Source organism: Cherax quadricarinatus, chromosome 84 (genome assembly GCF_038502225.1).
Source record: "Cherax quadricarinatus isolate ZL_2023a chromosome 84, ASM3850222v1, whole genome shotgun sequence".
In the NCBI taxonomy this organism is placed as follows: Eukaryota; Metazoa; Arthropoda; class Malacostraca; order Decapoda; family Parastacidae; genus Cherax; species Cherax quadricarinatus.
In genome coordinates, this window is record NC_091375.1 from 11,605,521 (window position 1) to 11,619,485 (window position 13,965).

Below are 13,965 nucleotides of genomic sequence, written 5' to 3' on the forward strand. Positions count from 1 at the left end.
ATTGATAACTTTATATAAGTAAATCAGCCATTTTGGAGAATGTTATTTTATTTAAAAACTATAGAAATAAATAACAAGAGATAAGTAACTCAAAATCAAAAGTGATGTTAATTTTTCATGATTTAACAAGTTAAATTATAATGAAGTTCAGTGGATTAAGAAGATAATCCTAAAAATGATCAATTACAAGTAAAAAAAAAGTAAAATATAAAAAAAAATGTGAAAGATTTGGAAAAGGAAATGGCTCAAGGTGCAATAAACCAGGACATAGTAAAAAAAAAAAAAGGCAGAGAAGTGCAAAATCTTCTATAAGATAAAAAAAAAAGGCCATTACGGCAGTGGAGAAACAGGTACAGAAATTTGTAACATCTGTTGCCCCTGTTTTCACCGTTAGCTCTTGTTCACATCCTGTAGCCCCTGTTTAGCAAACAATAAACAAGTACCCAGGTGTAAGCTGCTGTTGGTGGATGTAATGCTAAAGGATGGTACATACCATAGGACTGGGCTGTGAAATGAGCTTAGGTAGGATAACTCTTAGCCGGCAAGTGAAATGATCTAGGATAGCAGCTTTTAGCCTTTAATGAGCTGAGGTAGGACAACTCTTAGCTGAGGTTGAACAACTCTTAGCCTATAAATGACGTGAGGCAAGATAAGCGCTCTTAGCTGTAAATGAGGTGAGGTAGGATAACAGTTCTTAGCATGTAAATGAATTGAGAAGGATAACAGCTCTTAACATATAAATGAACTGAGTTAGAAAAACAACTCTTAGCCTGTAAATATCAGGAAATGAGGCAGGAGGGTGTATAAATTTGGGGTAGAGAGAAGGAAGAGCAAGAGTGTACAAGGAAAGGTTGGAGGGATGGGGTCAAGGAGGTTTTGACAGCTAGGGACTTGGACATCCAACAGAATTATGTAAGCGTGTTAGATAGGAGTGGAGACCAGTGTTTTTTATTATGATCTGATATGCTGTTGGACTGTGAACATGGAATCCAAGGAAACCGGCTAGAGGGACTCTAGTCCTAGAGATGGTGGGTACAGTGCCCACACTCTGAAGGAGGGGTGGGGATGTTGCTGTCTGGAGGGTCGTATTGCAGCGCTGTATAGCCCTTGTGGCTTAGCGCTTCTTTTTGATTATAATAATGGAGGGTCGTATGAAACGTGGTAGCAGCACGGTTCTGGCAACAGTGATTGAATGACAGTGAAAATGTTTTCTTTGTCGGGATACCCTACCTCGGTGGGAGACGGCAGGGGTGTTAAAAAGAGTAAAGATATATATATATATATTTGCTACTTGAATATCTTGGGTAACTGTTTCTTTCATGTATGGCACGAATAATGTTGATCTGTGTCATACAGGTGTATCTTCTTGGAAAATACACTAATATTCTCGTATTTTGGTTGTATAAGTTCGTAAAAAACTGCGATGAAGACAAGGAGTACGAGGCTAGAATCCAGGAGATGAGAGAAGCAGAGGCCAGCAACAAGGTGAGCCTACCCTGTGAATCCCGTCGCTGCTGGCTGGGTGAGCCACCGGGGAGAGGTGCTTCACTCATGCTCAGTCTGGAGGAGACTTCTTCAGTCGGTGATCCCCCGCGGGAGGAGAGGGCAGTAGTAGCTCCCGTCAGTGACTGCCTCGACGCCCCCCGCATCAGCTCCGGCGGCCGCGTCACCCCCTGCAGAGGAACACCACTCATCAACAACAAGAAATTCTTGAAGGTTATTTAACCCCCGGAGGGTTACTAACCCAGAATGACAACGGAACCAAGGAAAATGGCTTATCTCCCACTGGGATCCTTCACTAGGATGCGACCCACAACGACCAACTCCTAGATACCTGTTTCCTGCCATTCACTGTGAACTAAAACATTTTTCCAACATTACGCATCTCAAACCTCTAATGTTATGTCTGACAGTTCCCCTAAATGCCCAGGTGGTGGTTACCCTGTGATGCTTTGTATGATTTGGAAGTGTATGCTAAGCTAAGTCGTCATACAAAGTAATATATACTAATATATATATTTTTTTTTTTTTTATTATCACACCGGCCGATTCCCACCAAGGCAGGGTGGCCCGAAAAAGAAAAACTTTCACCATCATTCACTCCATCACTGTCTTGCCAGAAGGGTGCTTTACACTACAGTTTTTGAACTGCAACATTAACACCCCTCCTTCAGAGTGCAGGCACTGTACTTCCCATCTCCAGGACTCAAGTCCGGCCTGCCGGTTTCCCTGAATCCCTTCATAAATGTTACTTTGCTCACACTCCAACAGCACGTCAAGTATTAAAAACCATTTGTCTCCATTCACTCCTATCAAACACGCTCACGCATGCCTGCTGGAAGTCCAAGCCCCTCGCACACAAAACCTCCTTTACCCCCTCCCTCCAACCCTTCCTAGGCCGACCCCTACCCCGCCTTCCTTCCACTACAGACTGATACACTCTTGAAGTCATTCTGTTTCGCTCCATTCTCTCTACATGTCCGAACCACCTCAACAACCCTTCCTCAGCCCTCTGGACAACAGTTTTGGTAATCCCGCACCTCCTCCTAACTTCCAAACTACGAATTCTCTGCATTATATTCACACCACACATTGCCCTCAGACATGACATCTCCACTGCCTCCAGCCTTCTCCTTGCTGCAACATTCATCACCCACGCTTCACACTGTAATAAAGTTGGTAGAATTACCGACAATATGTAAAGTAAAAGGACACAAGTGCAACTAATGTGACATTTATTGTGGCAACGTTTCGCTCTCCAGGAGCTTTATCAAGCCATTACAAACAATACATGGACACAGAGGGTATATAAAGGCTCAGAGTGAGGTGAATACTAGTGAGGTACCATTTCGATGTTCACTAGTGGTAGTAGTAGTAGTAGTAGTAGTAGTAGTGGTAGTGACAAAAGTAATACGATATGGTAGAGCAATTAATTCGTACATGAGTAAAAGGATATAAAAGCTATTACTTGGGTAACATAAAAATAGGTTGGACAAATATAAACTGGAATGAGGCAGGTTGTTTCAGTGTTCACTCTCTGTGCTTTGTGTAGTATAACAGGAGAGACTATGTGATGGCAGGGTTTACTGTTTTCAGGAGGATTCTTGCTAAGACTTCGGAGATGGTGAAGCTGCCGTTGTTTTGTTTAATTGTATTCGAAACAGCGATCAGTGCTGATTCAAGGCACTTGCGTGTGCGGAAATTAGTTTCTTTTATCACTAATTGGGCGTCTCTGAATTTCATAAGATGATTGGTGGAATTTCGGTGTTGTACACAGGCGTTGTTTAAGTTGTCGTTCCTACATGCGTATATGTGTTCATTGAGGCGGGTGTCGAGGTTTCTTGCTGTTTCACCTACGTAGATCTTGTCACAGCCTCCACAGGGTATAGTGTAAACTCCTGCATTGACTGGTTCGTGGTGCTTGGGTTTTGTCCTGGTTAGATCCTTTATTGAAGTGGTAGAAGCGATGGCGACTCTGGTGTTAGCTTGTGAAAGTACTTTTGAGACGTTTAGTGCAACCTGGCTGTTGGGAAGAATTATAACTTTGTTGGGAGCGGTGTTGATGCGTGGAGAATTGATGATCTGAAGAGCTCTTTTCTTGCAGTCTTTGATGAAAAAAGAAGGAAATTGTAACTCAGTGAATGTTTGGTGAATGTAAGTACATTCCTCGTCAAGAAACTCAGGACTACAAATTCGGTATGCTCTTAGGAAAAACCCGATGATGATGCCTCTTTTGGTCTTGGTATCTTGACTGGAATAGAAGTGTGTGAGATCATTTTTATTGGTGGGTTTCCGATAAACTTGAAATCTTAGGTTGTTGTCTACTTTGTGAATGAGGACGTCGAGGAAAGGTAGCTTGTCATTGGACTCTTCTTCTAGTGTAAACTGAATCGCTGGTTCAACTGCGTTGAGCCTTGCCTGAAGATCCCGTACATCAAAACGTTTTGGAGTTATTACGAGGACATCGTCCACGTAACGTAACCAAGTGACGCTTGAAGGGATGATGTTGGCGAAGTGTTCGGACTCTAGGTGTTCCATGTATAAGTTGGCTAGGACGGCACTTATTGGGGACCCCATTCCCATGCCGTAGGTTTGTTTGTAGAGCTTGTTATTGAAGGAAAAACAGTTGAAGTTAACACAGAGTTCAATCAAGTCAACAAAATCTCCGGGAGGTAAAGGAAGATTAAGGTCCTGGTTGACTTTACGTCGTAGAACCTCGATGGCTTTTTTGGTAGGTACTTTTGTGAAGAGGGAAGTCACATCCAAACTGCTTAGTTTCTTGTTACGGATGGAGAGGTTACGGATGCGGTTGAGAAGGTCGCCTGAGTGTTTAAGATGAGCGGGGCTGATGGTCCCCAGAAGGCAGGAAAGATGTTTGGCAAGAACTCCGGCTAGTTTGTGTGGAGCACTGCCTATTCCTGACGTGATTGGTCTGAGAGGAATATTGTGTTTATGGGTCTTGGGTAAACCATACATGTGTGCTGGTTTAGGGTTGCTTGGTAACAAGTACAGAAGTTTCTTCCCTTCTCTAGTGCGTTTGAGTATTTGTCTGCTTTTGTATAGAAAGTCTTTGGTGAGCGTCTCCCACTGTTGAGTGCTGATAGGTTCGTATGTAGATTGATCATTCAAAAGGTCCATCATTTTAGTGTTGTAGTCACTGGTGTTGAGTATGACGACTCCACCTCCTTTGTCGGCGGTGGTGACGATAATGTTGGGGTCGTTGGCGAGGTCCTTAAGGGCAGTGATGTATCTTCTAGGAAGATTAGAAGAAGAAGGTTCACATAAAGCTGCAGTGAGAAGGCCCTGTATATAACCCTTCTGGAAGTTGCTGTCACTGTGTCTATGGTTCCTGGTAACAAGATTGAGTTGATAGTTAGGTTTGCGTATGTTGGTGGTAAATTTGAGTCCCAGACTCAGTGCTTGTTTCTCGTAGTCGGTTAAGGTGCGTGACGATAAGTTGTTTATCAGGGATTCGCGTCCCATTTCCTTCCACCGACTGTTAGTGCAGAGGTACTGAAGTTTGCGATTGAGTTTGATCTTCTGTTGGAGGTTAGCTGTGGTGACTGTGCTGAGAATATGCTCAGCAGTGTGTTGGTCAATCTGAAGATTGGCCCTCATATTCCTTGCAGTTTCAAAGGTTTCCTTAGCGATGTTAGAAAGTTCTTCGGCACATTCAGTTAAGTAAGCTTGGGTAGCTGGAGAGAAGGGGTGCTTGGAGTTGGAGAGTTGTGCAGGAGTAGACTTAGGGATCACCTTCTCTGCCAGGCAATCTTGTAGGAAGTTGTGTCTGTTGCGATAGCTGTGAGCACGAAGAAGGGTGTCCAAATAACGTCTGCATGAAATGTCCATTATGTTGCGGTGTCCGACAGATTGTAATAAAGTTGGTAGAATTACCGACAATATGTAAAGTAAAAGGACACAAGTGCAACTAATGTGACATTTATTGTGGCAACGTTTCGCTCTCCAGGAGCTTTATCAAGCCATTACAAACAATACATGGACACAGAGGGTATATAAAGGCTCAGAGTGAGGTGAATACTAGTGAGGTACCATTTCGATGTTCACTAGTGGTAGTAGTAGTAGTAGTAGTGGTAGTGACAAAAGTAATACAATATGGTAGAGCAATTAATTCGTACATGAGTAAAAGGATATAAAAGCTATTACTTGGGTAACATAAAAATAGGTTGGACAAATATAAACTGGAATGAGGCAGGTTGTTTCAGTGTTCACTCTCTGTGCTTTGTGTAGTATAACAGGAGAGACTATGTGATGGCAGGGTTTACTGTTTTCAGGAGGATTCTTGCTAAGACTTCGGAGATGGTGAAGCTGCCGTTGTTTTGTTTAATTGTATTCGAAACAGCGATCAGTGCTGATTCAAGGCACTTGCGTGTGCGGAAATTAGTTTCTTTTATCACTAATTGGGCGTCTCTGAATTTCATAAGATGATTGGTGGAATTTCGGTGTTGTACACAGGCGTTGTTTAAGTTGTCGTTCCTACATGCGTATATGTGTTCATTGAGGCGGGTGTCGAGGTTTCTTGCTGTTTCACCTACGTAGATCTTGTCACAGCCTCCACAGGGTATAGTGTAAACTCCTGCATTGACTGGTTCGTGGTGCTTGGGTTTTGTCCTGGTTAGATCCTTTATTGAAGTGGTAGAAGCGATGGCGACTCTGGTGTTAGCTTGTGAAAGTACTTTTGAGACGTTTAGTGCAACCTGGCTGTTGGGAAGAATTATAACTTTGTTGGGAGCGGTGTTGATGCGTGGAGAATTGATGATCTGAAGAGCTCTTTTCTTGCAGTCTTTGATGAAAAAAGAAGGAAATTGTAACTCAGTGAATGTTTGGTGAATGTAAGTACATTCCTCGTCAAGAAACTCAGGACTACAAATTCGGTATGCTCTTAGGAAAAACCCGATGATGATGCCTCTTTTGGTCTTGGTATCTTGACTGGAATAGAAGTGTGTGAGATCATTTTTATTGGTGGGTTTCCGATAAACTTGAAATCTTAGGTTGTTGTCTACTTTGTGAATGAGGACGTCGAGGAAAGGTAGCTTGTCATTGGACTCTTCTTCTAGTGTAAACTGAATCGCTGGTTCAACTGCGTTGAGCCTTGCCTGAAGATCCCGTACATCAAAACGTTTTGGAGTTATTACGAGGACATCGTCCACGTAACGTAACCAAGTGACGCTTGAAGGGATGATGTTGGCGAAGTGTTCGGACTCTAGGTGTTCCATGTATAAGTTGGCTAGGACGGCACTTATTGGGGACCCCATTCCCATGCCGTAGGTTTGTTTGTAGAGCTTGTTATTGAAGGAAAAACAGTTGAAGTTAACACAGAGTTCAATCAAGTCAACAAAATCTCCGGGAGGTAAAGGAAGATTAAGGTCCTGGTTGACTTTACGTCGTAGAACCTCGATGGCTTTTTTGGTAGGTACTTTTGTGAAGAGGGAAGTCACATCCAAACTGCTTAGTTTCTTGTTACGGATGGAGAGGTTACGGATGCGGTTGAGAAGGTCGCCTGAGTGTTTAAGATGAGCGGGGCTGATGGTCCCCAGAAGGCAGGAAAGATGTTTGGCAAGAACTCCGGCTAGTTTGTGTGGAGCACTGCCTATTCCTGACGTGATTGGTCTGAGACTTTCTATACAAAACCAAACGCACTAGAGAAGAAACTTCTGTACTTGTTACCAAGCAACCCTAAACCAGCACACATGTATGGTTTACCCAAGACCCATAAACACAATATTCCTCTCAGACCAATCACGTCAGGAATAGGCAGTGCTCCACACAAACTAGCCGGAGTTCTTGCCAAACATCTTTCCTGCCTTCTGGGGACCATCAGCCCCGCTCATCTTAAACACTCAGGCGACCTTCTCAACCGCATCCGTAACCTCTCCATCCGTAACAAGAAACTAAGCAGTTTGGATGTGACTTCCCTCTTCACAAAAGTACCTACCAAAAAAGCCATCGAGGTTCTACGACGTAAAGTCAACCAGGACCTTAATCTTCCTTTACCTCCCGGAGATTTTGTTGACTTGATTGAACTCTGTGTTAACTTCAACTGTTTTTCCTTCAATAACAAGCTCTACAAACAAACCTACGGCATGGGAATGGGGTCCCCAATAAGTGCCGTCCTAGCCAACTTATACATGGAACACCTAGAGTCCGAACACTTCGCCAACATCATCCCTTCAAGCGTCACTTGGTTACGTTACGTGGACGATGTCCTCGTAATAACTCCAAAACGTTTTGATGTACGGGATCTTCAGGCAAGGCTCAACGCAGTTGAACCAGCGATTCAGTTTACACTAGAAGAAGAGTCCAATGACAAGCTACCTTTCCTCGACGTCCTCATTCACAAAGTAGACAACAACCTAAGATTTCAAGTTTATCGGAAACCCACCAATAAAAATGATCTCACACACTTCTATTCCAGTCAAGATACCAAGACCAAAAGAGGCATCATCATCGGGTTTTTCCTAAGAGCATACCGAATTTGTAGTCCTGAGTTTCTTGACGAGGAATGTACTTACATTCACCAAACATTCACTGAGTTACAATTTCCTTCTTTTTTCATCAAAGACTGCAAGAAAAGAGCTCTTCAGATCATCAATTCTCCACGCATCAACACCGCTCCCAACAAAGTTATAATTCTTCCCAACAGCCAGGTTGCACTAAACGTCTCAAAAGTACTTTCACAAGCTAACACCAGAGTCGCCATCGCTTCTACCACTTCAATAAAGGATCTAACCAGGACAAAACCCAAGCACCACGAACCAGTCAATGCAGGAGTTTACACTATACCCTGTGGAGGCTGTGACAAGATCTACGTAGGTGAAACAGCAAGAAACCTCGACACCCGCCTCAATGAACACATATACGCATGTAGGAACGACAACTTAAACAACGCCTGTGTACAACACCGAAATTCCACCAATCATCTTATGAAATTCAGAGACGCCCAATTAGTGATAAAAGAAACTAATTTCCGCACACGCAAGTGCCTTGAATCAGCACTGATCGCTGTTTCGAATACAATTAAACAAAACAACGGCAGCTTCACCATCTCCGAAGTCTTAGCAAGAATCCTCCTGAAAACAGTAAACCCTGCCATCACATAGTCTCTCCTGTTATACTACACAAAGCACAGAGAGTGAACACTGAAACAACCTGCCTCATTCCAGTTTATATTTGTCCAACCTATTTTTATGTTACCCAAGTAATAGCTTTTATATCCTTTTACTCATGTACGAATTAATTGCTCTACCATATTGTATTACTTTTGTCACTACCACTACTACTACTACTACTACTACTACTACCACTAGTGAACATCGAAATGGTACCTCACTAGTATTCACCTCACTCTGAGCCTTTATATACCCTCTGTGTCCATGTATTGTTTGTAATGGCTTGATAAAGCTCCTGGAGAGCGAAACGTTGCCACAATAAATGTCACATTAGTTGCACTTGTGTCCTTTTACTTTACATATTGTCGGTAATTCTACCAACTTTATTACAATCTGTCGGACACCGCAACATAATGGACATTTCATGCAGACGTTATTTGGACACCCTTCTTCGTGCTCACAGCTATCGCAACAGACACAACTTCCTACAAGATTGCCTGGCAGAGAAGGTGATCCCTAAGTCTACTCCTGCACAACTCTCCAACTCCAAGCACCCCTTCTCTCCAGCTACCCAAGCTTACTTAACTGAATGTGCCGAAGAACTTTCTAACATCGCTAAGGAAACCTTTGAAACTGCAAGGAATATGAGGGCCAATCTTCAGATTGACCAACACACTGCTGAGCATATTCTCAGCACAGTCACCACAGCTAACCTCCAACAGAAGATCAAACTCAATCGCAAACTTCAGTACCTCTGCACTAACAGTCGATGGAAGGAAATGGGACGCGAATCCCTGATAAACAACTTATCGTCACGCACCTTAACCGACTACGAGAAACAAGCACTGAGTCTGGGACTCAAATTTACCACCAACATACGCAAACCTAACTATCAACTCAATCTTGTTACCAGGAACCATAGACACAGTGACAGCAACTTCCAGAAGGGTTATATACAGGGCCTTCTCACTGCAGCTTTATGTGAACCTTCTTCTTCTAATCTTCCTAGAAGATACATCACTGCCCTTAAGGACCTCGCCAACGACCCCAACATTATCGTCACCACCGCCGACAAAGGAGGTGGAGTCGTCATACTCAACACCAGTGACTACAACACTAAAATGATGGACCTTTTGAATGATCAATCTACATACGAACCCATCAGCACTCAACAGTGGGAGACGCTCACCAAAGACTTTCTATACAAAACCAGACAAATACTCAAACGCACTAGAGAAGGGAAGAAACTTCTGTACTTGTTACCAAGCAACCCTAAACCAGCACACATGTATGGTTTACCCAAGACCCATAAACACAATATTCCTCTCAGACCAATCACGTCAGGAATAGGCAGTGCTCCACACAAACTAGCCGGAGTTCTTGCCAAACATCTTTCCTGCCTTCTGGGGACCATCAGCCCCGCTCATCTTAAACACTCAGGCGACCTTCTCAACCGCATCCGTAACCTCTCCATCCGTAACAAGAAACTAAGCAGTTTGGATGTGACTTCCCTCTTCACAAAAGTACCTACCAAAAAAGCCATCGAGGTTCTACGACGTAAAGTCAACCAGGACCTTAATCTTCCTTTACCTCCCGGAGATTTTGTTGACTTGATTGAACTCTGTGTTAACTTCAACTGTTTTTCCTTCAATAACAAGCTCTACAAACAAACCTACGGCATGGGAATGGGGTCCCCAATAAGTGCCGTCCTAGCCAACTTATACATGGAACACCTAGAGTCCGAACACTTCGCCAACATCATCCCTTCAAGCGTCACTTGGTTACGTTACGTGGACGATGTCCTCGTAATAACTCCAAAACGTTTTGATGTACGGGATCTTCAGGCAAGGCTCAACGCAGTTGAACCAGCGATTCAGTTTACACTAGAAGAAGAGTCCAATGACAAGCTACCTTTCCTCGACGTCCTCATTCACAAAGTAGACAACAACCTAAGATTTCAAGTTTATCGGAAACCCACCAATAAAAATGATCTCACACACTTCTATTCCAGTCAAGATACCAAGACCAAAAGAGGCATCATCATCGGGTTTTTCCTAAGAGCATACCGAATTTGTAGTCCTGAGTTTCTTGACGAGGAATGTACTTACATTCACCAAACATTCACTGAGTTACAATTTCCTTCTTTTTTCATCAAAGACTGCAAGAAAAGAGCTCTTCAGATCATCAATTCTCCACGCATCAACACCGCTCCCAACAAAGTTATAATTCTTCCCAACAGCCAGGTTGCACTAAACGTCTCAAAAGTACTTTCACAAGCTAACACCAGAGTCGCCATCGCTTCTACCACTTCAATAAAGGATCTAACCAGGACAAAACCCAAGCACCACGAACCAGTCAATGCAGGAGTTTACACTATACCCTGTGGAGGCTGTGACAAGATCTACGTAGGTGAAACAGCAAGAAACCTCGACACCCGCCTCAATGAACACATATACGCATGTAGGAACGACAACTTAAACAACGCCTGTGTACAACACCGAAATTCCACCAATCATCTTATGAAATTCAGAGACGCCCAATTAGTGATAAAAGAAACTAATTTCCGCACACGCAAGTGCCTTGAATCAGCACTGATCGCTGTTTCGAATACAATTAAACAAAACAACGGCAGCTTCACCATCTCCGAAGTCTTAGCAAGAATCCTCCTGAAAACAGTAAACCCTGCCATCACATAGTCTCTCCTGTTATACTACACAAAGCACAGAGAGTGAACACTGAAACAACCTGCCTCATTCCAGTTTATATTTGTCCAACCTATTTTTATGTTACCCAAGTAATAGCTTTTATATCCTTTTACTCATGTACGAATTAATTGCTCTACCATATCGTATTACTTTTGTCACTACCACTACTACTACTACTACTACTACTACTACCACTAGTGAACATCGAAATGGTACCTCACTAGTATTCACCTCACTCTGAGCCTTTATATACCCTCTGTGTCCATGTATTGTTTGTAATAGCTTGATAAAGCTCACTGCTTTCAGAGAGCGCCCCCCTATCCAAACGCCTTTTCCAAATCCATTGCCCACAATAAAACTGTCACATTAGTAAACACCTGCACTTGTGTACCAGGTACACTTTACTATAATTTTTGCACTCTCTTTTATCCCCTTTGCCTTTATACAAAGGAACTATGCATGCTCTCTGCCAATCCCTAGGTACCTTACCCTCTTCCATACATTTATTAAATAATTGCACCAACCACTCCAAAACTATATCCCCACCTGCTTTTAACATTTCTATCTTTATCCCATCAATCCCGGCTGCCTTACCCCCTTTCATTTTACCTACTGCCTCACGAACTTCCCCCACACTCACAACTGGCTCTTCCTCACTCCTACAAGATGTTATTCCTCCTTGCCCTATACACGAAATCACAGCTTCCCTATCTTCATCAACATTTAACAATTCCTCAAAATATTCCTTCCATCTTCCCAATACCTCTAACTCTCCATTTAATAACTCTCCTCTCCTATTTTTAACTGACAAATCCATTTGTTCTCTAGGCTTTCTTAACTTGTTAATCTCACTCCAAAACTTTTTCTTATTTTCAACAAAATTTGTTGATAACATCTCACCCACTCTCTCATTTGCTCTCTTTTTACATTGCTTCACCACTCTCTTAACTTCTCTCTTTTTCTCCATATACTCTTCCCTCCTTGCATCACTTCTACTTTGTAAAAACTTCTCATATGCTAACTTTTTCTCCCTTACTACTCTCTTTACATCATCATTCCACCAATCGCTCCTCTTCCCTCCTGCACCCACTTTCCTGTAACCACAAACTTCTGCTGAACACTCTAACACTACATTTTTAAACCTACCCCATACCTCTTCGACCCCATTGCCTATGCTCTCATTAGCCCATCTATCCTCCAATAGCTGTTTATATCTTACCCTAACTGCCTCCTCTTTTAGTTTATAAACCTTCACCTCTCTCTTCCCTGATGCTTCTATTCTCCTTGTATCCCATCTACCTTTTACTCTCAGTGTAGCTACAACTAGAAAGTGATCTGATATATCTGTGGCCCCTCTATAAACATGTACATCCTGAAGTCTACTCAACAGTCTTTTATCTACCAATACATAATCCAACAAACTACTGTCATTTCGCCCTACATCATATCGTGTATACTTATTTATCCTCTTTTTCTTAAAATATGTATTACCTATAACTAAACCCCTTTCTATACAAAGTTCAATCAAAGGGCTCCCATTATCATTTACACCTGGCACCCCAAACTTACCTACCACACCCTCTCTAAAAGTTTCTCCTACTTTAGCATTCAAGTCCCCTACCACAATTACTCTCTCACTTGGTTCAAAGGCTCCTATACATTCACTTAACATCTCCCAAAATCTCTCTCTCTCCTCTGCATTCCTCTCTTCTCCAGGTGCATACACGCTTATTATGACCCACTTCTCGCATCCAACCTTTACTTTAATCCACATAATTCTTGAATTTACACACTCATATTCTCTTTCCTCCTTCCATAACTGATCATTTAACATTACTGCTACCCCTTCCTTTGCTCTAACTCTCTCAGATACTCCAGATTTAATCCCATTTATTTCCCCCCACTGAAACTCTCCTACCCCCTTCAGCTTTGTTTCGCTTAGGGCCAGGACATCCAACTTCTTTTCATTCATAACATCAGCAATCATCTGTTTCTTGTCATCCGCACTACATCCACGCACATTTAAGCAACCCAGTTTTATAAAGTTTTTCTTCTTCTCTTTTTTAGTAATTGTATACAGGAGAAGGGGTTACTAGCCCATTGCTCCCGGCATTTTAGTCGCCTCATACGACACGCATGGCTTACGGAGGAAAGATTCTTTTCCACTTCCCCATGGACAATAGAAGAAATAAAAAAGAACAAGAGCTATTTAGAAAAAGGAGAAAAACCTAGATGTATGTATATATATATATGCATGTGCGTGTCTGTGAAGTGTGACCAAAGTGTAAGTAGGAGTAGCAAGATATCCCTGTTATCTTAGCGTGTTTATGAGACAGAAAAAGAAACCAGCAATCCTACCATCATGCAAAACAGTTACAGGTTTTTGTTTCACAGTCATCTGGCAGGACAGTAGTACTTCCCTGGGTGGTTGCTGTCTACCAACCTACTACATATATATATATATATATATATATATATATATATATATATATATTAGTATATATATTAGTATATATTACTTTGTATGACGACTTAGCTTAGCATACACTTCCAGTGTATGCTAATGTTAATGTTGCAGTTTAAAAACTGTAGTGTAAAGCACCCTTCTGGCAAGACAGTGATGGAGTGAATGA

General features: G+C 42.3%; 1 protein-coding gene across 8 annotated transcripts in view; it reads right to left on the minus strand.

Annotated features, from left to right (window-relative positions):
* Window positions 1-13,965, minus strand: part of Syn (synapsin) — a 201,943-nt gene that overhangs the window by 6,383 nt on the left and 181,595 nt on the right. For 6 of the 8 annotated variants that reach the window (XM_070103075.1, XM_070103076.1, XM_070103074.1 and 3 more), the window contains one exon: window positions 1,496-1,673. The exons of the other annotated variants lie outside the window; for them this stretch is intronic. In XM_070103075.1, the coding sequence (XP_069959176.1) occupies window positions 1,496-1,673 (178 nt within the window). The remainder of the gene's footprint in view (window positions 1-1,495; window positions 1,674-13,965) is intronic. 8 annotated transcript variants of the gene reach the window in all.